The following is a 23387-nucleotide window of genomic DNA, read 5'->3' as shown; positions in this document are numbered from 1 at the left end:
GGCGGTGTGCGCGTCGCCCGAGTGCCGAGGCGGAGTGCGGCCGCGGCTCTCGGCCCGCCAGCACAGCCGACGCCTCCTTGCTGCTCGCCTCGAGGTGGAGTGCGGGGTTCAGCAGCTTCCTTCCCATCCCTCATCCCCCTCTCCACTCCAGCATGTCCACGCCCTCGCTGCCCTCGCCCTTCCCCGAGGCGCTCGCCGCCATCGCCGCGCACCTGCCGGCCGACAGCCCCCTCGCGCGCCCGCAGTGGGGCATCATCTGCGGCAGCGGCCTCGCCGGCCTCGCCGACACGCTGCAGGAGCGCATCGACGTGCCGTACAGCGCCGTGCCGGTGAGTGCTGGCGTGAGGATGGAAGGGCTGCGTATGAGATGTCGTGCTGCACATGCGTGTTGCAGTGCTGCAACGGCGGTGCAGCGGCTTGGGCGCCGCACTGCGCCTCCACTCCTCTGCTGACCCTGTTCGAAGGGCTTCCCGCCGACGACCGTCGAGGGCCACAAGTCATCATTGGCCTTTGGCTTCCTCCACGACTCGACGGGCGCCTCTTCCACACGCGTGCCCGTCGTGGCGGCGCTGGGCCGTTTCCACCTGTACGAGGGCCACTCGCCGCAGGCGTGCGTGCTGCCTGTGCGCCTCATGAAGCTGCTCGGCGCAAAGGCCGTCGTCGGTGCGTCGCTTCAGGGCTGCAGAGAGATAAACGGCTCGCTGAATGCTGTTTCTAGTCACGAACGCCTCGGGCGGCCTGAACCCGGACTACGACGTCGGCACCATCGTCGCTATGCACGATCACCTCTCGCTGCCCACGCTCGGCGTACGTGCCTCTCTCACACATGCGCATCGCCTCTTTTGACCCTCGCCTTGCAGTCACTGAACCCGCTGATCGGCCACAACGTGCCGCTGGGCCCGCGCTTCCCTGCCACGTCCGACGCCTACGATGTGCCTCTCCGGCTGTCCTTCTTCCGCGCCGCACGCGAGCTCTCGCTCTTCGACAGCGTCGCCTCGGGCACATACGCCTACGTCTCTGGCCCCTCGTACGAGTCGCGCGCCGAGTGCAAGTTCCTGCGTTCGTCGGGCGCAGACTGCGTCGGCATGAGCACGGTGCCCGAGATTCTCGCGGCGCGGCATGCAGGCCTGCGCGTGCTGGGCATCTCGCTCGTGACGAACAAGGTGGTGGTGACGCCGTACTTTGACGCCAAGGCGGCGATAGAGCGTGAGGCTAAAGGCGAGGCGCTGGAGGATCAGACGGGCAAGGACTCGAAGGAGGCGGCGACGCACGAGGAGGTGCTCGAGGTGGGCATGAGACGCGCAGAGGACGTGCGCCGCCTGTGAGTGCATTCTGGGCAAGCAGCGAGCTCTGTAGCTGACGCTCATCTTCTTATGCCGCAGCGTCGAGCGCACCATCCTCTCGACGCCATTGTAGACAGACCTTGAGCAAATGCGAGAGAATAGCAGCCAGCGAGAGCGGTGAGCGGCCACGATCCGCGGAATTGGCTGACGCGTCGAGGACAAGGGAAGCTGCGCCGCGCGCACGGCACGCCCCGCCCCCTGAGCCGTCAGTCGAGTGTCTCTGCTGCCCTTGTCCTCGCCTCGCCGCGCCGGCCAAACGATGCCGGTAGCCACACTCGCCTTGTCGCATGATGCAGTGCCGAGCGCTGCCGGGCGGCAGCCACTAGTCATGCCCTTGTCCCAGCAGAGCGCTCACGCCTCGGCGCCAAGGCGGCAGGCCGTCTGCCGCCGTCCCTCCGCTGTCTCTCTCTGCGCCGCGAGCGCACCGCGCGCGCGCTCTTCATCGACCCTTGTCTCGGGCTGAGGCAGCATCCGCTCAAAAGGGCCCCTCGCTCATCAGCGCACCGCGAGCGCTCTAGCCCTCCTTCTTCTCCACCATCTCTCCACATCCACACGTCGCTGGCTCGACGTCTCGTCGCTCTCGATGCGACCTCTTCTTCTGCCCTCGCGACGCGGCGCGGTGACGCCCGAGCCTCTGCAGACGCACGCGTTGCCCGCACCACCACCCTCTTACCCCGAGCACATTCACTCGCCCTCACTGCCACCCGATGGCCACTACCTCGCGTCCAGCAGCGGCGCCTGGCCCACACAGCCGCCGCCGACGCCCTCGCCGCACGTACTGCCCGCGACTGATGGCCCTCTCAAGCCCTGGCTCGGCCTTCGGGCACGGCTCTTCCTCTCGCTTCTCTCGCCTAGCCTACTGGCACTGCTCCTCGTCGGCGCCACGACGCTGATCGGCGCACAGGACATTGACGACAAGATCGACGCCGCAAAGCTGCGCCTCGTCGTGGCGTGCAGCGGCGCTGAACAGAGCGCGGCGACGGCACTGAGCATGCCGCACTACCTTGCCGACAGCATCAATCAGCAAACGAGCGAGGCCGTTGAGGCCACAGTCCGAGGAGCGCTTCGCGTGCTGACGCTGGCGTGAGTTGGTGGCTCTGGTCAAGTGCCTTCGTGCCGTGCTGACAGCTCCTGTCTAGGCTGGTGGCGGTGGAGCAGCTGCTCATCTTCCTCACCGACACGTACCGCTCGCTCTTCTTCTGCTTCGTCGAGCTCGTCGTGCAAGGCAGTCTGAGTCTCCTCATGTCCGCCGTTGCGGTGCTCGACGACGTCATTGGCGATGCAGCTACCGGCATCAAGAGCACCATCCAGGCCTCGGTCAGCGGCGTCAATGCGTTCCTCTCTACCACGCTCGGAGGCTTCAACGATGTGCTCAAGCTGATCGGCCAGCATATCGACGTGCCGACTGTGGCGCAGCCCGACCTGAGGTCAGTCCCGCAACACGCTCTAGAAGGACTCTGTGTACTTATCACTTCTCGCTCAGCGCTCTAGACAACGTGAAGCTGCCCGACTCCTTCTCTGCAGGCCTCGTCAAGCTCAACGACACGCTTCCGACGTTCGATGACGTGCGCCAGCGTCTCGATGCGCTCATCTCGCAGCCATTCGAGCAGCTCAAGAGCGATGTGAACTCCAGTGAGTGTGATTCGGCATGTAGCGTACGCCCGGCTAGGCTGACCACTCGCCTACCAGCTCTCTCGACGTTCACATTCGACCGCACTCTGCTTCCTGTGCCGGCAATGCGCACCGCCTCCTTCTGCGCGGACAAGCTCGACACCAAGCCGCTCGATGATCTCGGCGGAGAGCTGCGCAAGCTCATCTACTGGACCGCTGGTCTCCTCGGCGCCGTTGCGCTGCTCCTCGCGGCCTTCAACATGCTCCTCGCCTGGTACTCCTGGCGCTCGATGCGCACGCACGTCGAGCGTACCCGCGAGGCTTTCCTGGCATCCGAAGCGCTCGCATCTGAGCGGCGTGACCGCGACAGCAAGGACTCGAGTGGCTCGCGGTCGGTTCAAAGCAGAGACATGCTCTCGACGCCTCGTCTGCTCTCGCTACTCGAGCTCGCCTCGCACCCGCTCCTCGCGCTGCTAGCCTTCCGCATCGCTCGGCCGCTCGGCATCCGTTCACCGCGAGGCAAGGCACATCTTCGCTGGTGGCTCGCATGGGTTGCACACCCCATGGCGATCGCGGCGCTCGCCATGGGCCTTGCAGGCCTCGCAGCCACGCAGGGACAGATCATTGCTATCCGTGCCGTCGAGTCGCACTACAATGGCGTGAGTGACACCATACTTCATCCGCCCTGCTTTCTCTCATTATCCCTTCCCTTTGTCTGCAGAAGATCGGCGCCTCCTTCGACCAGCTCGGCGACTCGATCCTCGCCGAGATGAATTCGGGCTTCACAGACGCAAGCCACGACTTTGCGAATCGCAGCAACGCCCTCATCATCAGTGCCCAGGACAATCTGGTATGTCGACCGTGACTCGTGGGTCCTTGCGTCATGCTCACGTGTCGTCCGTCAGAACAACAACCTTTTCAGCTGGGTCAACACAACCACCAGCACCATCGTGAGTCGCATCGTTTGCGCATGCTTCATCAGTCACTGACCCTTTCGCAGAACGGCACGCTCAACGAGCTCGTCTCGGGCATCGCCGGCGTGCTCAACGACAGCTTCAGCTCGACGCCGCTCTACACGCCGATGCAGAGCTTCATCGACTGTGCGCTGCTGAGCAAGATTCGCAGCATCGAGAGTGCTCTCAGCTGGCTGCAGTCAAACGCGCATGTCGAGTTCAGCACCGTCTCGGCCGACATTCTGCAGTTCAGCGACGCTCGCGCCGACGAGCTCGTGGCGCCGATCAAGCAGGCTGCACTCGGCTCGGGCGATAGCAACAGCGATGGCGTCGTCGGCTCGGTCGTCAACTCGTACGTGCGGCGCCTCGAGAAGGAGCGCTTCATGTACTGCCTCTTCCTCTGCCTCTACGTCCTCGTGCTAGCGATCGGTACGGCCATCGTCATCCGTCACTGCTCGCCTCGCAAGCCCAAGGAGATCGACGAGCACATCACGCCGTACCACGCTTCGTCACTGCCGCCTTCGCCGCCATATGAAGCTACGCAATCAGGCGCCCAGCAGCAAGACGCGACGGCTCAGGCGCATCGCTCCATCTCGCGGCCGCTGCATCCCGACGTGGCAGCGCTCTACAATGGCGCTCCGGGCACAATGACGCAGGCTGCAAGGCCGTATCAGGGACATCAAGCCGCCCGCTCGTGGGAGTCGCTGCTCGACCGACGCTCCGAGGAAACGTCTCGCACCGGCGCAGCAAGCCCGGCATCGCGCTTTCTCGCCGTGCCTAAGATCTTTCAGCGCACGAGCACCGAAACACAGCGGCAGACGGATGCCGTCACCAGCGTAGGCAACCTGGCTCCGCAGCAGTCTAACCGCGATGGACCCAGCATCCGGTCACGCTCCGTGTACTCGACCGCCAGCGGACAGACGCTGCCTGCTCCACCCGCTCGGCGGAGTCTGGCAGCTCGCGCCCTCGACAAACTGCACGCCGCTGCTGTGTGGTGGTATGCAGCGCCTGCACAGCGTGAAGCGCCTGCACAGAACACAGAGGCTGTGCAGAGCATATCGCCGGGAGCTCCGTCGCCGACGGCGTCTCACGACACGTTTGGCGTCCCGCGCTCTCGCACACGCGATGACGCCAGCGCATGGCACGGCTCCTCCAACAGCATCTCATCGACGTGGGCCGGCACGCCGCTGCGTACACACGCGACAGACCACCAGCCCTTGTCTGCACAGCCTGCCTCGCCGCAGCTGACAGGCGACGGCTTCGGCGGCCTGCTCGTCTCGCCCGAGCAGCAGCAGATGCAGGAGCGCAGACGCCTACGCTTCACGAGCACGCCAACTGACCAGTGCGACGCGCGACGCCGCGCAGCCGAGCTGGCAGGCTCGACGCCCGCTGCTGGCATGGCAGCCTCTCCAAGTGTGGAGCACAAGCCGCAAAGCCGCGCCTCGCCGCTCATGCCGCCAATCGACCGGCTCTCCTGCCTGGCCTACCTGCAGCCCACGCCCTCGCCTCCGAAGCCCCTACCACCGCAGCCGCGCGCATTCGGCTCCGGCTCGCCGCTGCTTCCGCCGCTCGATCGTCTGTCGTGGCAACGAGCGCCGCCTCGTCCGCTGCCAACGCCGCCAAGCCAGACGGCGCAGCCTTTGCGCTCCGCCACGCGTCCGCACTCGCTCAGCGGCACCATCAGCGCGGCGCCGACGAGCGTCTCAGCGCAGCCGTCTCGCGCCTCACTGCCCGTGCCACAGCCACAAGGCGTCATCCGCCCGGTCCCTCTCCGACCACACTCCTTCTCTCGCGCAGCCGCAGGCGGCATGCATCCACGAGCCGCGGCGCTCAGCACTATCTCCGAGCGCGACAGCTCCGGCTCAGCCGGCACGCGCACCGCACACTACTTCTGATACCCCTTGGTCGCAGACCACTGATGGCAGATGAATGATATATCGTCACACTCACGTATGCAGCCCCCTCGCCCCATGCCTGCACCCCTGTCTAGGCCGCGGCCGCGGCCTTCCGTGCCTTTTTGGCCGCCTTCCGCGCCGCCCGTTCCTCCTCCGTCTCGCCCTCTCGCTTCTTGCTCTTCCCTGCGGGAGCCTCCTCCGGCGGCGGCACGAACGCCTTCTCGCGTTCGCGCTCGCGCTCCTTTGCGATCTCGGCCTGTCGCCGCTCGCGCTCCTCGACCTGGCGTGCCTTCTTCTCCTTTGGCTTGAGGAAGTACTCGCCGGACTCGATCTGCAGGTCGATCTTGCTCATCTGCGGCGCCGGCGGGAAGGGCGTGTAGACCTTCTTCTTCGCCGGCGCTGCTCCACCGACAGGTGCGGCATTGGCGCCCGACGGGCCAGCGGCGGCAGCTGCCGCAGCCGGCTTCTTCGCCTTGACATTGCGCTTCTTGAACTTGGGCAGGAAGCGGTCCCACGACTCCTCGGCGAGCTTCGGGTCCTTTGCCAGCTCGCGCTTGATCATGAGCTCCTGCAGAGGGCATGCGTCAGTCGCCAGGACATGCGCCATCGGGTGCAGAGAAGCATCGCACCTTGATGTGGTAGATGGGGTGGATGTTCTTGAGGCAGTCAATGACAATACGCCGAACCTCCTTCAGGCTCTTGTACGGGCCCATGGCGCTGACTGTGTTGCCCTGCACGAGCACGTAGCAGCCCGTAAGCAGCTCAATGGCCTGGAGAAAGGGACAGAGGTCAGCTCTGCAGCAGACGGGCTGAAGACAGCACACGACAAACCTTAAGCGTGCTGCCGTTGGGCCCGATGATACGCTGCCGCCGCTTGACGAAGCGCTCCTTATTGCGCACGAGGTTGCCGATCTTGATGATGTCGCTCGCCACGCCATCGTCCAGGATCTTCACCGCCTGTAAACAATTGGTGAGCGCTAGCTCTGAGTTGTGTGCCTTGCTCGCAGCGGCACCGGCCATCCCACCTCGGCAACCGAACTCACCTGCGTGAAGGGCACACTTCGGCTGAGCAGCTTGATGAGGTCGCGCGCCTTGAGGATGATGTAGGGGTCGTACGTCTTGCGCGTGGTGCGCACCGTCATGCTGCCCTCGACCAAGTCGAGCGTCGCCGTGAGGCCCTGCGCCGCCGCCGCATCAGCCGCTGCGCAGCGGTGGGCAGCGCCAGGGCGCGAGACTCACATGCTTGTCCAGCGCAGCCGTGACGGCACCCCAGCTCTCGCGCAGCCGCCGCTCCACGTACTTTGGGAAGAGCGTCGAGAAGCTGCGGAGGGCGTCAGTAAGGTGGCGGCGGGCCGAGGCGCGCTGTCCGACGCACCTGCTCTCCTCGGTGAACGGCCCGGCCTTGTTGTCGTCGGGCGTGAACTTCTCCACGTGCCAGTGGTTGACATCGTCGGTGTCCCATGGCTGGACGTACACAGCCATCAGCGTCTGCTGCCGCATCTGTGGCGCGGCCACGACGCACCTTGTCCTTGCGGTAGCGCTTGTTCTTGTTCACAGGCGCAGCGTCGCCGGCAGCGCTCGAAGCGCCGGCATCGGCGGAAGCCGCGGCAGCCGGCTCAGACTCGGAGTGCGTGCGCTTCTTGGCCATGCTGGCGGGAGGTGTGACGCAGGTGTGATGGCGAGATGAGGTGCAAGAGGCAAGAAGCGTCGCTCCACCGAGGCGAACCACGCGCGCAGCCAAATTATTTCGCCAGCCGCGAGGGCGCGCAACTCCGCGGGCGCCGCGGAGCAGCGCGCTGGCCAGCCAAGCCTCCACGGCGCCTCGAAGCGAGCTCACAGCAAGACGAGAGGGCAGCGTGCAACGTTGCATCTGATTGACCAGGTGTGCAGCCGGCAGCGAGCTGTGTGAGAGTGCAGGTGGGGTGTGTATGTATGTACGCGAGGGGAGACCCTCGAATGTGAATGCTGGGTGAGGAAGGCGGCGAAGAGCGCACGGGCAGAGGAAGTATGATGCAGAGGGTGAGAGAGAAGACGAATGCCGCGACAGAGAATGAGTGGATGTGGGTGAGTGAGTGTGCGTGTAGCAAGTGCAATGAGGGGACGACGGCGTCTAGGCATGTGTGTGCGGAGCGGGAGCAGAGGCAGGAGAGGCGGGCGTGCTTAGAGCAGCAGCGAGGCCACGGCGGGGCGCTTAGAGCAGCAGCGAGGCCACGGCGGCGCCGCAGACGAAGAGCGCCGCCGAGCGCACCGAGAGCGTCGGCGCGCCCGAGCTCTGGCCGCCAGACGACGTCGAGCCGCCGTTGTTGTTGCCTGCCGAGCTGCCGCCGCCGGTGCTGCTGCCCGTCGGCTCCGAGCCGGCCGAGCTCGTCGTCGACGACGGCGGCGGCGTGCGCGCCTCGATGATGAGTTCTGCGCCCACCTCGGCGAGTCCGTACGTTGCCGTCATCAGATGCGCGCTGAGGGCGATCGGCACGATGCTGGCATCGACGACGCGCAGGTTGCTCGTGCCGTACACGAGCAGGTTGGCATCGACGACGCCGCCGTCGGCGCGCGGCAACTGCGAGCACGTCGAGCTCGGGTGGTACTCCGTCTGCGCCTGGTTGCGGATGAACGCTTCGAACTGGCGGTCCGTCTGCACGCCGCTGCCCGGCGACTGCTCGTTGCCCAGTGCAGCAGCCAGCGGCTGCGTCTCGCCAACGCGCCGTGCCAGCTTGAAGCCCTCGCGCATGATCGCGAGGTCGATGGCGGCGCTGAGGTACTGCGGGTCGATAGCCGGCGCCTGGAAGGGGTCGGCACTTGTGGCTAAAACGGTGCCGCGCGAGAGAGGCGTCTGACTAGCCAGCTGAATCTGTATGCTGCCGAATACGTATGCGAAGAGCAACTCCAGAGGGCTGCCATTCGCGGCTGGATCCAAGACTTTGTCGAGCTGCGCCGTCATCGTCGCGTTCCACGCGCGCTTGACCTCGTCGCGCATGTTGGCGGCGCTGATGCGCTGCGCCACCTCGGAGCGCGCGTCGTTGACCAGATCGGCGGCGCTCGAGCCGAAAAGTGTCGTCATGTTGACGTAGCCAATGGCCGAGTTGACGAACGAGTTCTGAATGGCGCTGGAGGAGGGGTCAGTAGGCGTCAGAGCGGCCAAGCGTGCAGACACGCACCTCGCGTCCGGGCCCGTCACAGGGTACGAGCCAGAGCCGGCAGCCCAGGAGACCGACGAGGCCAGATGATCTTGCAGGTTGTGGCCCACACCGGGCAGATCGATGATCGAGTCAATGCCGATCCTCTGCAGCTGCTGCGCGTCTCCGATGCCACTGAGCTGCAGGATCTGCGGCGAGTTGATGGCGCCGCCGCTGATGATGACCTCGCGGCGTGCGTTCACCGTGTGCACCGTCTGGCCCGAGGCCGCGGCGTACTGCACACCGGTCGCTCGGACTGCGTTGGCGTCCGAGGCGTCGGTCAGGACCTTTGTCACGGTGTGGCCCGTGAGCACCGAGAGGTTGGGCCGGTCCTGCGCCGTGTCGAGGTAGCCGTTACGCGAGAAGGAGCGGCTCCAGTCGTTGGGGTTGATGGAGCTCTGGGCCACAAAGGCGCCCCAGTTCTCGCCGCCGTAGCTATCGCTGGAGATCGCTGTGCCCTGTCGGAAGTGTCAGCTTCAATCGCGCCTGCAGATCGGTACACCGCCGCTACTCACCGTCGCGGCCATGCTCTGCAGGAAGTCGTTTGTGCTCGAGTATGCGACGCCGGGCCACGACGTGTAGATGGACCCGTCTTGGCCGTGCGAGGCGGCATTGTAGCTGAGGTCGGGCAGCACCTCCTGCACCGAGGCGCTCGGCGGCACGAAGTGCTCGCTCTTCTTCATGGCTCTGTAGACGTTGTCCCACCCCCAGCGATCGCTGTCGCCAGCCAGGGCGCCCCAGGAGTTGTGCTCCGCCGCACTGGCGCGCACCATGTAGAGGCCGTTGACGGCACTGCTGCCGCCGAGCACCTTGCCGCGCGGCCACGCCAGCTGGCGCCCGCCCATCTCCGCCTGGCCCTCGGTCTGCCAGTTCCAGTCCTGCGCCGAGCGCAGCGCCGAGTTGTACAGGTTGCCCGCGGGCACGAGGATGCGCTCCTGGCCCGCGCCGTACGCATCGGCGCCCGCCTCGATGACTGCGACGGTGAAGTTCGAATCCGCCGAGAGGCGGTTCGCGACGACGAGGCCGGCGAGGCCGCCGCCGACGACGACGTAGTCGAACGTCTGGCCGCTGAGCGTGTTGCCGTTGCCCGTGACGCTGCGGCGCAGCATGCCGGCGAGCGGCGAGTCCTGCGAGCTGAACGATGGCGCGCGCCGCTGGGTCGAGGCGCCGCTGACCGCACTGGCGGCCGCGACGACAAGCAGCGCCGAGGCGGAGGCGCCGGCGAGCTTCATGGTGAGAGAGAGAGAGAGAGGGGTGCGCGGTGCTGTTGTGCCAGCAAGCGTGTGAGAGAGGTGCGTGCGCTGCCGAGAGACTGGAGAGGTGGTGGTTGCGAGAAGGCCCGGCGGCGAGGTAGAGTGCTTGAAAAGTGGCGCTTGAGGTGACAGGGGGCAAGAGGGCGCCCGAGGGGGTGGCACTCCCTTATGGGGCACTTCACCTTGCGCCGCCTGCGGCTGTGCTGTGCCTGGCGCTGCCGCTGCTGCACGCGCTGCATCTCGCTGCTCCCTCTCGCCGCTGCAAGCGAAGTGCGGGCACACGACCGCTGCGCTTGGCCTTTGCGCTCTGAGCTGAGCTTGCTGCTGGGTGCGCTTTCGCCGCTCGCTCTGCACACTGCGCGGGTGCCGTCTGTCGAGCGAACCCTTGATCGGAGATGCACGCGCGTCATGCTGCTTTTGCGCTCTGCAGCTGCCGCACCGCGAGACGAGACCGCGGACTTGCGCGGCAGCCGCGCGTGAGCGCCAAGCCTTCTCTTGCACGGCACGTCGGCCGTGGCAGCTCCGTCGCCGCCATGTGCCTCCTCGGCCCATGCGCCGTCGATCTGGCGATGGCACCCCGACGCCGATGCTTGCTGACCTCGCAGCGGCTGCCACGAGGTGCGGCGCTGTCGCGGCAGATCCGTCGCCTAGGCCGTCCCTCAACGCTCGGCCATGTGGCGCTGCTTCCTCTCGGGGTGCGGTGGACCTCGAGCGTGACAGCGGTACGCGCAGCACCGTCTGCCTGCGCTGCACCTTGACCACGCCGAGCTCGCAGCACGAGCTTGGCCAGCATCGCGCATGCAGATCGCAGCAGCACGCATCTGTTCTCTGTTCTCTGCACGCTGCGGCCGATGCGTCACGGCATATGCGACCAGCCGCACAAGCGCAAGCACGCGGCCTGCCAAGGCTGCCGGTCCAGGGGCCGGCACGCGTGGGGCGCGCTGCGTCGCAGCTGCGAGAGCGAGAGGGGTCGGGCCGCGCGGCGCTGTGGGCTGCTCTGCCGCGGAAGTGCGCCGCCGACGCCGGCCCCGGTGCGGCCGAGAGCAGCCTCGTGACAGCCGAACATTCTCGTGCGGATGCGTCTCGTCGTGTGCCTGCCTCAGCCGCGGCTTATCCGCGCGCCGTCCGTGCGTCCCTCCCACAACCTCCTCTCTCAAGCCGCACTGCCATGGACCACGGCGGCATGGATCACGGCGGCATGCACCACGGCGGCGGCGGCATGGACGACGGCGGCAGCTGCCTGCCGGGCGCGCACTGTGCGCCTGCGCCGCCGTGCAAGATGAACATGCTGTGGAACCGCGATGCGACGAACGTGTGGTGAGTGCGACGTGGAGGCTGCTGCAGCCGCGGCTCCTGCCGTGTCTGACACTCTGCCGCCCAGCATCATCTTTCCGAGCTGGCAGATCACCACCGGCGCCACGCTGCTCGGCTCGCTCGTCCTGATCATGCTCCTCGGCATCGCGTACGAGTACGTGCGTCTCTCCATCCGCACTCTCGATGCGCGTCTGGCAGCCGCACACGGCCTCGCCGGCAGCACGCCACATGGGCTAGTGCACCGAAGACGCGCCAGTGTGCTGCCGACGAGCGCGGCGACGGCGGTGGGCAATGGCTTGCCGAGTGGCATGAGGAGGACACTGAGTGGGCGAGACGAGGAGGGTCCGGCGGCCAGACGGAGAGGCATCATGTGAGTCGCAGGTCGAAGGCAGAGGATGCAGAGACAGTACGGTGCTTTGAGTCTGGCGACATGGTCGTCCGCGTGCCTCGCATTGGAAACCGGACTGCGGCTCGATACTGGCAGGCTAGAGGAACGGATGCCAGCCTGCCACGCCAGTCCCTCGTCGGCTGCATGCTGCCCGAGCGTCTGTGTGCAGTGCACTGCGCATTCATGCGCAGAAGGCTTTACGCCCGCTGCCATCGCTGACCACTCACCTTCTACAGCCCGCCGCTGCTCATCCCGCCGCGCGCCCAACTGCTGCGCTCGGCGCTGTACGGCGTCTCGGTCGCGCTGTCCATGACGCTTATGCTCATCTTGTAAGTCGTGCCACGCTGTCGTCCAGCCTGCTTCATTCGTGCATCTTGCTGACTCGCTCGCTTCAGCATGACGTGCGTCTCTCAATCGCGCGCACGGGTGCGCTGCCCGCTCACCTCTCTCCCTCTACTCCGCGCTCAACAGATACAACGCGCAACTGTGAGTTCACACTCTCTCTCAGCTGTGTGCGCACAGCTCACATTTACCTCACGTAGCATCGCAGCCGTGCTAGCAGGCGCCGTGATCGGGCACTACCTCTTCTCGCGCGACCTGCAGCACCAGGTGGGCGACGGCGTCGACAAGGGCGTGGGCTGTCACTGAGAGGGCTAATGATGATGGTGATGATAATGACGGGGAGAGGAGTGCTGGTATTACAGGAAGGAAGCAGACGGCTCATTGAGGTGGCCGCGGCTGCGGTGGCGAGCCCTGCGGCTGGCCCCACGCTGCGGCACTCCATTGCGTGCCGGGCTGCTGCGGGTCATAGGCGGCGTAGTCCTGCTGCTGCTGGCCTTGCGCCTGCGGCTGCTGCTGCTGCTGTTGCTGCGCCGCGTTCCATCCCCATGCCTGCTGCTGCTGTTGCGGCGGCATCGCTGCGTGCTGGCCGTACTGGCCGTAGTTCTGGCTCCACTGCTGCTGCTGAGGCTGCGCGCCAGGCCAGCGCTGCTGCGGCTGTGCATAGTACGGCTGCTGCTGTGCGTGCGGGGCAGCGTACTGATACGCGCCAGTGCTCTGCGCCTGCTGCTGCCACTGATGTGCGAACAGCGGGTTGATGTGCGCGCCAGGAGGCGGAGCTTCGCCAGTGAGGAAGATGGGTGGCGGCTGTGCCGGCTGTGCCTGTGCGAGCGCCGGAGAGGCGGTTGCAGACGAAGAGGAGCCGGCGGGCTCTGCCGAGTCCCAAGAAACTTGCGGCTTGGCCGGCAGGCCTGCGGGCCTCGAGAGCGGCAAGCCAGCCTTGGCGACGCCATTCGACGAGCCCTGCGATGCGGCTCGCTCGCTCTGCGCGCTCAGCCCCGCGGCGACGCGAAGCGGCAGTGCAGAGACGGCACTTGTGGAGGGCGCCGGCGTCCACGCGCTCGGCTCGTCGTACGGCAGCGGCATGGCTCTGCCCTCTGCCCTTGATGGACCGCCGGCGTTGCCGTTGCTGAGCGGCGCATCAAAGTCCGGCCTTGATGGCAAGCCGCCCGTCCTGCCGTTGCCTCTCTGCTGGTATCCACCGTCTCCCTCGTTGCCCTTCCGCTTCCCTGCTCTCTTTTTGCCCGCGGCCCCTCCTTTCTTGCGCGCCGCTCTTGCCGCAGCTTCGGCCTCATCGTCGCTAAAGTCGCGCTCGTGCGCATCGACCTCTTCGTCGTGCAGGTTGCTGGCGTCGCTGCCCTTCTCCTGCCGGAGCTGCCGGGTCAAGACGTACACGCTGCTCGCGGGGTCATACAGCACCGCACGCCCGATTGTGACGCCGACGCGCTGCACGTCGTCGGCGGACTTGAAGCGCAGAGAGTAGAGCGGTGCAAGGACGGAGCCAAAGGTCTCGTACACCTGTCGGATGGAGTCAGCGAGACGAGGAGCGCGGCGTGGACGACCTGCACTCACCACGCCCAGCACAGTGCGGTCCTCAAACGCCAGCGTACTGCCGCTATCCAGCACGCTGTACTCTCCCTCGCCCTCTCCCTCTCTTCCCGCCTGATCTCTCGGCCGCGGGCGTGCCTGCTGTTGCTGGTGCGCCTCGCTGCCCGGCTGCTTGCGCGCCACGTCCTGCGCCACAATCACAACGCTGTCGACGATCGAGAGGATGTGGCCCAGCGGCCGCAGCTCGACGTGCTCGGCTACCTTTTCGAACGGCAATGGCTCTGGTGGCGGCTCGATGGCCTCGTTGGCCGTCGTAGGGCCTGAAAATGGATCGCGCGGCCCACTGCGCCCCGCCTCGTCGTCTGACTCATCGTCACTCATCATGGCTCGTGGGCGCTTCTTCTTGCCGCCGGCTTCGGACTCGCTGGATGACGACGACGAGGACGAGTCCGAGTCTGAATCTGAGTCAGATGAGTCCGAATCAGAGTCCGAAGAGTCGGAAGAGGCAGCGGCTGCAGGTGCGGCGGCCGAGATGGGCGCCTCGCCGATCGAGACGAGCGCGCGGTTGAGCATAGAGCGGGCGGCGGCGTCGTCGGCTGCGCTGGCCACCTCAGCAGGCGGCGCTGCGGTCTCAGCCACGCTGTACACAGCAGTTCAGGGTCAGCAGTGGAGCAGTACTAGGGCAATCTTTGCAGTAGCCCAGCACAACGACTCACTCCTGCACGGCCGCCTCGCCCTCCACTGCGTCGTCTCCCACCATCTCTGCCTCCTGCTCCGCCGGCGCCTCATCGTCCCAGCCCGGCGGCAGCACACCTCTCGATCCGCGCGCCGCCAGCACTGCGGCGCGCAGCTGCACGAGCTCCTCCTCCTGTGCGCGCAGCTTGGCCTCGAGCGAGAGGAGCGTGGGGTTCGGCGGCGGCACGGCATCGGTTGCGGCGATGTGCGCGAGGTCGTCTAGCACAGCGGCGGGCGCGGATGCCGGCGACTCTATCGGTGAGGCAGGGGCATCGACTGCTGGCTCCGATGCTTCGTCAGACTGCATGGGCTGCGCAGGCGCTGCAGAGGCATGCGCGTGAGGTGCAATGTGCTCCTCGGGCGCCGGCGCTGCGGCCTGCGCCTGCTCTGCCTCTGCCGGTGCCTGCATCGCCGAGCCGTACTTTCGCGAAAGAAGAGAGACTGATGAGGCGAGAGATACGCGAGCGAATCGGTGCTGAGCGCTGAGATGGATGCGGCGGCGGTGCGAGAGGTGCGGAGGAGAGGAGGAAGCGCCTGCCTCCACGCCGCGGCTGTGCCAAATTTCGCTCGGCCGAGCAGCGCGCCTTGCGAGCCGCGGCTCTACTCGACTTCACGCTGCGAGAAGAGCTTCTCGTGCGCGCCCCGCCTTCTGCTCCTCTCTCCACCCCAATCCTCCAGACAAGTGCCGCACAGCATGCCCGACGGCAAGAAGCGCCCGCGCAAGGTGCGTCGCATGACTGCTGCTGCACACGTCGCTGCCGCATGCTGACTCGGAGACACAGCGCGCTCGCAAGGCCAAGCCCGACGACGAGGCGCAGCCAGCTGCGGCCGCACCGCTCGAGACGCCAGAGCCGGCCGCTGTCAGCGTCGCTGCCGCCGCACCGCCAGCTGCACCTGTCGCAGCGCCAATCCAGGCAGCACCAGCCGGTGCCGCAGCTGCGCCAGTCTCGCGCTCCAAGTCCTACGCCAAGCCCGCGCCGCCCGCTCCAGCATCTACGGCTGAAGCAAGCGCGACCGGCGCCTCGTTCTACGAGCGCGTCAACCCGCACAAGCCCTCGGCGCTGCCACGCCTGGCCGCCTCGCGCGGGCCGCGCAAGTACACGCTCAGCGTGGCGCTGCCAGGTGCGATTGTGCGCAATGCACAGACGCCCGAGCTGCAGGCGCGCCTGGCGGGACATGTGAGTGCGCTGTGACCGTGCGAGTCGCCGGGCGAGGGCTGAGCGGCATGCACGCAGATCGCACGCACGTGCGCCATCTTCTGCGTCGACGAGATCGTCGTGTTCGACGAGGGCGCCGTGCGGGAAGAGGGCGAGTGGAAGGGCAAGGCGCGCGAGGAGAACGACGGCGGCTGGGGCGACGAGGGCGGCGAGCAGGCGCAGCAGCAGCAAGCTGGCGCACCCCGAGGCTTCGACCCGAACGCCTTCTTGGCGCGGCTGCTGCAGTATCTTGAGACCCCGCAGTGAGTCATGCCCTGGAAAGCGCTGGGACAGGCCAGCGCTGACGATGCCTGCGAAGATATCTGCGCAAGGCTCTCTTCCCGATGCATCGCGATCTGCGCCTAGCCGGTCTTTTACCCCCTCTCGATCTGCCACACCACCTCCGCTTCGAAGACCACGCGCCGTACCGTGAGGGCGTGACCGTCGATGCGCCGCACTGGGCACACGCAGCGGCAGGGAATAGGAGGGCGCCGGAAGGAGTGGAGCAGGTCTGGGTCAATGTCGGCCTGCGAGACCCGATTGAGGCGGACGTCAAGGGCGCGCAGGTGCCGACGGGCGCTAGAGTGACGGTCAAGATGCCAGAGGGCGCACGGCATAAGGGTGAGTCGTTCCCAGTTGCCTAGCTCGTGCCCCTGCTCACACGCGGGTCCGGGTGAAGGCCGCCTGGTCTCGCCGCGCGAGCCCGTCGAGGCGCACGGCCAGTACTGGGGCTACTCTGTCCGCCTCTGCCCTTCGCTCTCCAATGCCCTCACCACTGCGCCCTTCTCTCCGGCCGGCGCAGCTGCGACAGGCTATGACTTGGTGATCGGCACGTCCGAGCGCGGCGCTCCTTTGACGCACGTCCTCTCGGCGACGGCGCTCGGCACGTCGGTGCCGTACCAGGTCGAGGGCGCGACGCGGGAAGCGCAACCGCTTCCGGCCTTTGACCACGCACTCGTGGTGCTGGGCGGCCTCAGTGGCTTGGAAGTGGCGGTCGAGGCGGATGCGGGAGTGCAACTGAGCGCAGATGAGGCACATGAGCTGTTCGATGCGTGGATCGACGTGGCGGAGGGACAGGGCAGTCGGACGATCCGCACAGAGGTGAGTTGCGCCGTGTCGCCCGTTCGCGCCTTGCTTGCAGGCCGCATGTATAACGTCGGGCCTTGCTCACACTGCATCTCGCGTCGCCAGGAAGCGCTCATGATCACGCTTGCGCGTCTCAAGAGCTCACTCGAGGGGTTGGGTCGATGAGCTGCGGCATGCAGCCGTTACACGCTTCAAGAGAGGGCCGAGAAGCCATGTCATCGCAATCGCACCTGCTCCTCCATGTCGCACAGCGGCACGTATCGCACCCTGAGAGTGGCGTGTCAGCTGCGTGGGAGGGCGGTGTCGAGAGGACTACGCACCCCATCAGCGACGAGCGCGTCACTTTGCCATGCTCGTCCTTGTCGATCTGGATGATCTCTCTGCGCGCCACGGTGTCAGCCGCACCGCATGTGAAGAGGAGCAGCGACGCGCTGAGTCACTCACTGCTGCCCGTCAGCGCCCTGTACGGGACACACGAGGCGCCCCGGGCTCGCCAGCTGCTGCAGCAGCGCCGGCGGCACGTCTGAGGGCGCCGCGGCACCGACGTGGATGGCGGCGTAGGGCGCCAAGCTGGGATAGCCTGGCGGCCGAGAACACATGAGCATCGAGGGCAGAAGGTAGTGCTCGAGTTGTCGCTCGCTCACCTTGACGGCCATCGCCGACATGCAGCTGCACGTTGCCCTCGTCCAGATCAGCGCCGAGGCCATCGTCGCGCAGGCTGGCTTCAGCACGCTGCACCAGCTCCGCGATGTGCTCGACGCCCACGACCTGCTTCGCTCCCGCGCGTCTGAGCACAGCGCACAGGTAGCCACTGCCGCTGCCCACATCGAGCACCCTCGCATCCTGGAGCGAGACGTAGGGCGCCAGAGCGCACGCGAGCAACGCATGCATGTGCGGCGCACTGATTGTCGCGTTGTGCCCGATGGGCGCGGGTGCGTCGGCGTAGGAGTCGTGCGGTGGGCGCAGATAGTGTGCTCGGTCCGTCGCTTCGAAGGCGGAGATGACCGAGGGCACGGTGAGCAGCTCGGCGCGCACCAGGTTTGCGACGAGGCCGGCGTTGCTGCGTGAGCTGTGCGGGAGATGAGTGCTGCACTTGCGCAGGGCGCTGCCGCTCGACGCACCCGCAGCGCCAGGCCATGATCGCAAGTGAGCTTGAGGAACAGCAAGCTAGGCGTCTGGCTCGTGATTGTGCACCAAAAAGCCTGTTGCTGTCGCGCGTGGCTGGCTGCCTGCTCGCTGAATGAGGTGCTGAGAGTGCCGCCGGCGTGGTCGGGCGCGGCGAGGTGGAGGTGGGGGAGCGGACAAAACAAGCTGCGGGGAATTTTGTATTGCATCGCGCGGCAAGTTGTAATCTCGATGCGCCGTCGCCGCCCTGGCCTCGCTCGCGCCCTCGTGGCCGGCGCACCCATCGAGAAGCGCTCGCAGCGCGGAAAGGCGACGTATTACTACCAGAACGGTCAGCCGCAGCGCCTCTTCTGTCCGGAGTGGCGCCAGTGCTCTTCTGGCTGTGTCTGACCTTAGGGCTCCGTGGCAGCCCTGGCGGAGAAGTCCGCGCGCGCTTGAACGCCCTTGCCGGCTGCGAGAACATCGCGCAGCACGCAGACGGGCGGCGCGGCGGCCGCGCGGCGCAGCAGCAGGGCACAAGCAGCAGCTCAGCGCCGCGCGCGGGCCACGTGCTGCTCCCTCACCCTCATCTCCCAGCCCCCTGCCCGCATCGCCGCCCCGCTGCCGTCTCCGCTGGCTTGCCTCTCAAACGCACACGCACGCTCCTTCTCTGTCCAGCGCAATGGATGCCGACGACGCCTTCACCTCCGTCACCTGGGACCGGCGCGACGATGCGGCGCTGCACAGCGGCAGCGGCAACGGCGCCGGTGCCTCCTCCTCACGCACACTCGACGAGGGCGGCTTCACCTCGGCGCCAGGACCGGCCACGCCCGGCATCGACGGCCTGACAAGGCACGCACTGGCACCGCTCGCGCGCGGCACGCACGAGGCCGACGGCGAACAGCCGGCGTGGCAGGGCTTCCTGCGCGTGCAGGTGTGCGAGCCGCGCAAGGAGCACGAGGGCACAAAGGAGATGTTCTGCAGCTACGGCATCCGCGCAGAGGTGAGTGCGTGCGGCGACAGGTGGTGGGAGAGGCGAAGGGGAGCAGAGATGGGCGAGATGGCTAGGGGCAGGGTCAGACGGGCAGCTGGCGAATGGCAAGCACACAGCAACGAGCGGCGCATGGAAAGCTGCGCGCGCTCTGTGAACTCCTGCATGGGTGACGATATGCCACGCATCGGTGGTGCAGATGCTTGGATGCTGCTGCTGGCGTGACACCCTGCACCACGAAGTCTCGCCTCCCTCGGACAGCCCACTGACGCTCTCTCTCAGACGAACCTGGCACACTTCAGCCGCACGCGCCTCACCACCCGGCGGCGCTTTCAGGACTTTGTCTTTCTGCGCGAGAACCTCAAGAAGGACTTTCCCGCATGTCTTGTCGCGCCGCTGCCGGACAAGCACCGCATGGGTGCGTGTGATGCCCGCTCAGGGTCTGCCTGCGCTCACGCCTCGTCGCAGAGTACTTTACGGGCGACCGCTTCAGCAGCGAGTTCATCGAGCGGCGGCAAGCAGAGTGCGTCACGGCCAGACAAGCGTCGCGCCGGGCTCCACTGACGCTCCCTTAGCTTGCAACTCTTCCTCGAGCGCGTCTGCCGGCATCCGATCTTGCAGCGCGCACAGCTGCTGCGCACGTTCCTCGAGTCGACAGAATGGGTGCGTCGCGGAGACCATGCCGAGACGCGCCACCTGCTGACCTGCTGCAGCACGTCGACATGCACTCGCACGTCTCGGCGTCGAACGCCAACGCATCGGCCGACGGGCATTCGGGGCCGGGCGGCAGTGCGCCCGGCGGCCTGCTCGACGGCCTCACCGACACGCTGCTCAATGCCTTCTCCAAGGTGCGCAAGCCCGACGAGAAGTTTGAGGCGATGAAGGAGAAGCTCGAGAAGCTCGAGGAGGGCCTCGGCAGCACGGAGCGTGTCGTGATGCGAGCGCGCGCCCGGCACGGCGGTGAGTGGTCCCTGCGTGTGATGGACTGATCCCCGCGCAGCTCACACGCTGACGGTCATAGGACCGCCTCCCCTTGCCCCTCCCCCGAAACCGCCGACGCCCTCGATTGCCTCTCGCCTGCGTCTGTCTTCCGCGCCGTCGGGCCAACGACCCTCGTCCATCACGCCCGTGCCGCACTCGTCTACGTCTGCGCTCTCCTCGCCTCTCTCGTCGCCCGTGCTCTTTGCGCCGAACCTTGGTCTTGACCCGCAAGACCTGGCCGGCGACTATGAGGAGTTCGCCAGTGCCATCGAGGGCCTCGGCTATCTCGAGAGCGGCATCACCGAGCCGCTCAACCGCTTTGCCGCGGCGAACCTCGAGTGGGCACGCCTGCAGCGCCAGCTGGTGAGCCACACGTCAGGAGCACTGAGCGTCGCCCTCTCACACACCCTCGCAGGCGTCCAACTCGACGGACGACATGCTCTCGCACACGCATGCGCTGCTCGCCTACACGCACTCGCACCGCTCTGTGCTGCGGCTGCGCGACCAGAAGCAGCTCGACTTCGAGGAGCTGACCGACTATCTCAGCTCCGTCGTCACGGAGCGCGACCGGCTGGCCAGCCTGAGCAGCCCGCACGGCGCGGGACACGGCCACGGCGGCGTGCGTGGCGCCGGCATCAGCGGCTACCTGCGCGACCGTGTCGACAGCCTGCGTGGCGTCGACGAGGAGCGGACGCGCGTGCAGCGCATGCAGCGGCTCGATGGGCGCATCCAGGAGGTGAGCGCAGCAGCAGCGAGGCCATAGTAACGACGCTCACACTCGCCTGCAGCTGCAAGACGCCGTCACGACCTCGCACGACATCAGCGTCGCATTCAGCCAGCAGGTGGCGCGCGAGAACACCGTCTTTACGATGGCCAAGGAGCAGGAGGTCAAGGAGATGCTCGGCACGTACGTCGACGGCCAGATCGACATGTGGCGCCGCGGCGAGGAGCTGTGGAAGAACGTGCTCGATGCGTGGCCAGAGCAGGAGACATGAGGGCGAAGGCCAATGCATCGATAGAGGCGCAACGGGTGTGATCGGAGAGTGGCCGGCTGAGAGGGTGACTCGTTCAAGGTAGGCCGGACGACAAGCGGCCCGCTCCGGGCGGGTGCAACTCGTGCTGTCGAACGACGATCCGATCAGATGTTGAGGAGCATGGCGAAGGCTGTGCATGGCACATTCCAGGACGCCGTCGGACCGCACCGCTGTGCAGATCCTCAGGTGTCTGACAGCGTGGCATAGGCAGCCTGCAGTCGGGACCACCAGACCCACGGGAGCGCGGCGGCTGCAGATCCTCACGAGCACAGCCCGCCGTGCGCTCCGCTCCGCAGCCATTGTCCGCCTCCGCGGCGTGCTTGAGGCGCAGCAGTCTGCCTCGCAGCCACAGCATTCCGAGCGGCCGGTACCAGCAAGCTGTCCGAGTCTCTCAGTGATCGTCGCGCGTGGCGTCGAGGCGGTGCTGGCGGGGCTGGCGGCATGCATCTGCCTGTCGTGCCGTGGCTGCGGCGCGTTGCACCCTGCGCACCGCTGTTCTGGGCCGAACGGGTCCGGCCTCGGCTGGACCAGCGCGCAGACCGCAGCACTCAGCGCACCGGAAGCAGCGGCACCGTCATGCGTGAGCTGCTTCTTCTGCAGAGAAGCATCCATCCGCCTCGAGGTCGGAGGAGCGGCTGCGGCGAGCACAGCCTCGTCGCGTCCCCAGAAGGCAAGAAGGGGATTTCACACGGTGATCGACGCGCGCTGCGGCACGCCGTGCCTTCTCGAAAGCCGCGGCGCGGGCCGAGGTCGCAGCGGCTCAGCGCGCAGGCGCCACGTCGCTCGCGGGTGGCGGCGCGAGTGATCAGGTGTTGCTCTGACGACATGCTGCGCTATCTGACGCCGGCGCACGAGCCACCCCGGCACCAGGCACGGCCTAGAAGTAGCGTCGCCGGCTGGCATGTGCCCGACAGCGCCAGCAGCAGCTCGCTGCTCGTGCTCCTTCCGCGCCGAAGGCAGCCGCAGCGCTATCAGACTCCGCAGGAGCGAGCCGAGCCGCTGCACGCTCTGCAAGGCGACGGCAGCGCTCAGCATCAGTGCAGCGTTGGCGTGGGCATGACTTCATGCTGTTCGGAGCTGATGCTGGAAGGGGCGAGCCGGTGCGAGAGGCCGTGCCCAAGCAGGAAGGTCCACACGGCATGCGGCATTCGGCCTCCTGGCCAGCGCGGCATGCCGGCACCCTTCACCCTTGCCCCTCTTTCTCCTGCCTAATTACGCACTTTGCCCGAGAGGCGCACTGCGAGCGGCACCCCTGCAACTGATGACGCGCATCCTCGCGGCAGCGCTGAGCCGCACCGACCTGTGCTGCCACAGCAGGCAGCGCTCAGCAGCGTCGCCGGGCGACGAGAAGGCTGAGCGAGGTGAGGACGAGCGAGTCCCGCGCCGTCGGGGTGCTCGCGGTGGCGGCCTGCGCGCGGGGCGCGGGAGCAGGGCGAGGGAGCGGAGCGGCGCACGGCGCATGAGGCGGTGCCGGGCTGCGCGGCGGCAGAGAGCAACACGCAGCGAGCATGTGGAGACAGGGGACGTGCCGCCTCGGCACGCAAGGCAGCCGGCGGCTTGCCAGCGGGCCGGCATGCGAGGCGGCGCCACGGCAAAACGCGCTGCTGCGCCCCGCGGCCGTGCGCGGAGCTCGCTTGCAGGCAGCGTGCCGTCATGCGCAAGAGGCGAGGCGAGCCCGAAGAGGGCCGCTTCGAGCCCTGAGGGGCAAGGTGGCCTCCTGTGCTGCTGCCAGCGAGGCGAGGCAGAGGGATGCCATGGCCCCGGCTCCACATCGGGCAGGCGGCCAGTGTGCAGTGCAGAGCGAGTGACGTGCCGAGGCGCGCACGCCTTCTCGCGCGCACGTTCCACCTCGCTGCCCTCGCCGCGCCTACTTAAGCCGGCCCCCGCCGCCTTCACGGCTCCCACATCCTCACCACCACCTCACCACACTACATCACACCGCCACCACCCACATCTCTTATCATGGACGGCTTCATCAACAAGGCCAAGCAGTTCGCCGAGTCGGACCAGGGCAAGAACCTGATCAACGAGTACGTCGGCGGCAACAAGCAGGGCCAGCAGGGCGGCCAGAGCGGCAACCAGGACGTAAGTGATGCGAGGCAATGGTGCGAGGCGGTGATGCAAGACGATGTGGTGGAAGGAGGACGAGACCCATGCGTCGCCGGCTCTGGTGGGCTGCGCGCAGCGGCACCGGCTGCAGCATCGATGCTGACACCCTGCACTGCAGAGCTACGGCTCGGGCAACCAGAACTCTGGCTCCGACAGCTACGGCTCGGGCAACCAGAACTCGGGCTCGGATAGCTACGGCTCGGGCAACAAGTCGTCGTCGTACGGCCAGGACTCGACGTCTGACTCGTACGGCTCGGGCAACAAGAGCTCGTCGTACGGCCAGGACTCGACGTCTGACTCGTACGGCTCGGGCAACAAGAGCTCGTCGTACGGC

General features: G+C 67.0%; 10 protein-coding genes across 10 annotated transcripts in view; 5 read left to right on the top strand and 5 right to left on the bottom strand.

Annotated features, from left to right (window-relative positions):
- Positions 1 to 152: 152 nt before the first annotated feature.
- On the top strand, positions 153 to 1416 carry FA09DRAFT_338108 (inosine guanosine and xanthosine phosphorylase family protein; the record flags this gene model as incomplete). The annotated part of the gene is made up of 5 exons (XM_025744062.1): positions 153 to 329; positions 465 to 663; positions 719 to 807; positions 861 to 1321; positions 1383 to 1416. The coding sequence occupies 5 exons, from the start codon at positions 153 to 155 to the stop codon at positions 1414 to 1416; spliced, it is 960 nt and encodes a 319-aa protein (XP_025599101.1).
- Positions 1417 to 1587: 171 nt separating this feature from the next.
- On the top strand, positions 1588 to 5848 carry FA09DRAFT_254084 (hypothetical protein). The gene is made up of 7 exons (XM_025739709.1): positions 1588 to 2426; positions 2483 to 2770; positions 2827 to 2975; positions 3033 to 3613; positions 3676 to 3804; positions 3860 to 3904; positions 3955 to 5848. The coding sequence occupies exons 1-7, from the start codon at positions 1927 to 1929 to the stop codon at positions 5800 to 5802; spliced, it is 3540 nt and encodes a 1179-aa protein (XP_025599100.1). The 5' UTR covers positions 1588 to 1926; the 3' UTR covers positions 5803 to 5848.
- Positions 5849 to 5947: 99 nt separating this feature from the next.
- On the bottom strand, positions 5948 to 7497 carry FA09DRAFT_307103 (hypothetical protein; the record flags this gene model as incomplete). The annotated part of the gene is made up of 7 exons (XM_025740550.1): positions 7325 to 7497; positions 7178 to 7266; positions 7042 to 7123; positions 6846 to 6980; positions 6634 to 6759; positions 6432 to 6572; positions 5948 to 6370 (listed from the first exon to the last, which is right to left on the bottom strand). Coding segments are annotated over exons 1-7 (1122 nt in total), but the record flags the coding sequence as incomplete, so codon positions are not given.
- A 181-nt stretch (positions 7498 to 7678) lies between these two features.
- Positions 7679 to 10334, bottom strand: FA09DRAFT_329316 (alcohol oxidase). Its single transcript, XM_025742129.1, has 3 exons — positions 9491 to 10334; positions 8958 to 9433; positions 7679 to 8906 (listed from the first exon to the last, which is right to left on the bottom strand). The coding sequence occupies exons 1-3, from the start codon at positions 10205 to 10207 to the stop codon at positions 7994 to 7996; spliced, it is 2106 nt and encodes a 701-aa protein (XP_025599098.1). The 5' UTR covers positions 10208 to 10334; the 3' UTR covers positions 7679 to 7993.
- A 1039-nt stretch (positions 10335 to 11373) lies between these two features.
- On the top strand, positions 11374 to 12597 carry FA09DRAFT_329314 (Ctr-domain-containing protein). Its single transcript, XM_025742128.1, has 6 exons — positions 11374 to 11545; positions 11610 to 11912; positions 12167 to 12259; positions 12326 to 12331; positions 12402 to 12416; positions 12473 to 12597. Exons 1-6 carry the CDS (start codon positions 11397 to 11399, stop codon positions 12576 to 12578), a joined length of 672 nt encoding a protein of 223 aa, XP_025599097.1. The 5' UTR covers positions 11374 to 11396; the 3' UTR covers positions 12579 to 12597.
- Positions 12593 to 15063, bottom strand: FA09DRAFT_345742 (NAF1-domain-containing protein). Its single transcript, XM_025744710.1, has 3 exons — positions 14534 to 15063; positions 13842 to 14457; positions 12593 to 13787 (listed from the first exon to the last, which is right to left on the bottom strand). The coding sequence occupies exons 1-3, from the start codon at positions 14959 to 14961 to the stop codon at positions 12651 to 12653; spliced, it is 2181 nt and encodes a 726-aa protein (XP_025599096.1). The 5' UTR covers positions 14962 to 15063; the 3' UTR covers positions 12593 to 12650.
- A 156-nt stretch (positions 15064 to 15219) lies between these two features.
- On the top strand, positions 15220 to 17098 carry FA09DRAFT_329313 (DUF171-domain-containing protein). Its single transcript, XM_025742127.1, has 6 exons — positions 15220 to 15276; positions 15335 to 15730; positions 15788 to 16011; positions 16068 to 16369; positions 16428 to 16849; positions 16940 to 17098. Exons 1-6 carry the CDS (start codon positions 15247 to 15249, stop codon positions 16997 to 16999), a joined length of 1434 nt encoding a protein of 477 aa, XP_025599095.1. The 5' UTR covers positions 15220 to 15246; the 3' UTR covers positions 17000 to 17098.
- FA09DRAFT_329312 (protein-L-isoaspartate O-methyltransferase) lies at positions 16579 to 18115 on the bottom strand. Its single transcript, XM_025742126.1, has 6 exons — positions 17956 to 18115; positions 17479 to 17903; positions 17279 to 17414; positions 17155 to 17214; positions 16941 to 17101; positions 16579 to 16850 (listed from the first exon to the last, which is right to left on the bottom strand). The coding sequence occupies exons 1-5, from the start codon at positions 17970 to 17972 to the stop codon at positions 17050 to 17052; spliced, it is 690 nt and encodes a 229-aa protein (XP_025599094.1). The 5' UTR covers positions 17973 to 18115; the 3' UTR covers positions 16579 to 16850; positions 16941 to 17049.
- A 400-nt stretch (positions 18116 to 18515) lies between these two features.
- On the top strand, positions 18516 to 20944 carry FA09DRAFT_317585 (hypothetical protein). The gene is made up of 8 exons (XM_025740883.1): positions 18516 to 18941; positions 19212 to 19347; positions 19398 to 19452; positions 19505 to 19592; positions 19643 to 19889; positions 20143 to 20273; positions 20326 to 20646; positions 20699 to 20944. The coding sequence occupies exons 1-8, from the start codon at positions 18621 to 18623 to the stop codon at positions 20903 to 20905; spliced, it is 1506 nt and encodes a 501-aa protein (XP_025599093.1). The 5' UTR covers positions 18516 to 18620; the 3' UTR covers positions 20906 to 20944.
- A 2162-nt stretch (positions 20945 to 23106) lies between these two features.
- Positions 23107 to 23387, bottom strand: part of FA09DRAFT_252531 (hypothetical protein) — a 923-nt gene continuing 642 nt past the window's right edge. Inside the window, exon 3 of the mRNA XM_025739708.1 lies at positions 23107 to 23359. Within this exon, the coding sequence (XP_025599092.1) occupies positions 23246 to 23359 (114 nt within the window). The 3' untranslated portion in view covers positions 23107 to 23245. The remainder of the gene's footprint in view (positions 23360 to 23387) is intronic.

This window comes from Tilletiopsis washingtonensis, assembly GCF_003144115.1.
Source record: "Tilletiopsis washingtonensis strain MCA 4186 unplaced genomic scaffold FA09scaffold_8, whole genome shotgun sequence".
NCBI lineage: Eukaryota > Fungi > Basidiomycota > Exobasidiomycetes > Entylomatales > Tilletiopsis > Tilletiopsis washingtonensis.
Note: the sequence above shows the minus strand (reverse complement) of the source record. Positions and strands in the feature narration are given on the sequence as shown.

What these genes read in the sequence shown, in the direction of transcription:
- FA09DRAFT_329313 (XM_025742127.1), top strand. Translation starts at nt 15,247, where the DNA reads ATGCCCGACGGCAAGAAGCGCCCGCGCAAG. An exon ending in GCAAGAAGCGCCCGCGCAAG is followed by an intron (nt 15,277 to 15,334) that starts GTGCGTCGCATG and finishes TCGGAGACACAG; the next exon opens with CGCGCTCGCAAGGCCAAGCC. An exon ending in AGAGGGCGCACGGCATAAGG is followed by an intron (nt 16,370 to 16,427) that starts GTGAGTCGTTCC and finishes GTCCGGGTGAAG; the next exon opens with GCCGCCTGGTCTCGCCGCGC.
- FA09DRAFT_329314 (XM_025742128.1), top strand. Translation starts at nt 11,397, where the DNA reads ATGGACCACGGCGGCATGGATCACGGCGGCATGCACCACGGCGGCGGC. An exon ending in CGCGATGCGACGAACGTGTG is followed by an intron (nt 11,546 to 11,609) that starts GTGAGTGCGACG and finishes TCTGCCGCCCAG; the next exon opens with CATCATCTTTCCGAGCTGGC. An exon ending in GCCAGACGGAGAGGCATCAT is followed by an intron (nt 11,913 to 12,166) that starts GTGAGTCGCAGG and finishes CACCTTCTACAG; the next exon opens with CCCGCCGCTGCTCATCCCGC.
- FA09DRAFT_329312 (XM_025742126.1), bottom strand. An exon ending in TGTCGGCGATGGCCGTCAAG is followed by an intron (nt 17,415 to 17,478) that starts GTGAGCGAGCGA and finishes CTCGGCCGCCAG; the next exon opens with GCTATCCCAGCTTGGCGCCC. An exon ending in CAGGGCGCTGACGGGCAGCA is followed by an intron (nt 17,215 to 17,278) that starts GTGAGTGACTCA and finishes CGTGGCGCGCAG; the next exon opens with AGAGATCATCCAGATCGACA.
- FA09DRAFT_329316 (XM_025742129.1), bottom strand. Translation starts at nt 10,207, where the DNA reads ATGAAGCTCGCCGGCGCCTCCGCCTCGGCGCTGCTTGTCGTCGCGGCC. An exon ending in TGCAGAGCATGGCCGCGACG is followed by an intron (nt 9,434 to 9,490) that starts GTGAGTAGCGGC and finishes CACTTCCGACAG; the next exon opens with GGCACAGCGATCTCCAGCGA. An exon ending in GTGACGGGCCCGGACGCGAG is followed by an intron (nt 8,907 to 8,957) that starts GTGCGTGTCTGC and finishes CCCCTCCTCCAG; the next exon opens with CGCCATTCAGAACTCGTTCG.
- FA09DRAFT_317585 (XM_025740883.1), top strand. Translation starts at nt 18,621, where the DNA reads ATGGATGCCGACGACGCCTTCACCTCCGTCACCTGGGACCGGCGCGAC. An exon ending in AGCGCGCGCCCGGCACGGCG is followed by an intron (nt 19,890 to 20,142) that starts GTGAGTGGTCCC and finishes TTGACCCGCAAG; the next exon opens with ACCTGGCCGGCGACTATGAG. An exon ending in CACGCCTGCAGCGCCAGCTG is followed by an intron (nt 20,274 to 20,325) that starts GTGAGCCACACG and finishes ACACCCTCGCAG; the next exon opens with GCGTCCAACTCGACGGACGA.
- FA09DRAFT_345742 (XM_025744710.1), bottom strand. Translation starts at nt 14,961, where the DNA reads ATGCAGGCACCGGCAGAGGCAGAGCAGGCGCAGGCCGCAGCGCCGGCG. An exon ending in GGCGAGGCGGCCGTGCAGGA is followed by an intron (nt 14,458 to 14,533) that starts GTGAGTCGTTGT and finishes TGCTGTGTACAG; the next exon opens with CGTGGCTGAGACCGCAGCGC. An exon ending in ACCGCACTGTGCTGGGCGTG is followed by an intron (nt 13,788 to 13,841) that starts GTGAGTGCAGGT and finishes TCCATCCGACAG; the next exon opens with GTGTACGAGACCTTTGGCTC.
- FA09DRAFT_254084 (XM_025739709.1), top strand. Translation starts at nt 1,927, where the DNA reads ATGCGACCTCTTCTTCTGCCCTCGCGACGCGGCGCGGTGACGCCCGAG. An exon ending in GTGGCGCAGCCCGACCTGAG is followed by an intron (nt 2,771 to 2,826) that starts GTCAGTCCCGCA and finishes CTTCTCGCTCAG; the next exon opens with CGCTCTAGACAACGTGAAGC. An exon ending in TCGAGTCGCACTACAATGGC is followed by an intron (nt 3,614 to 3,675) that starts GTGAGTGACACC and finishes CTTTGTCTGCAG; the next exon opens with AAGATCGGCGCCTCCTTCGA.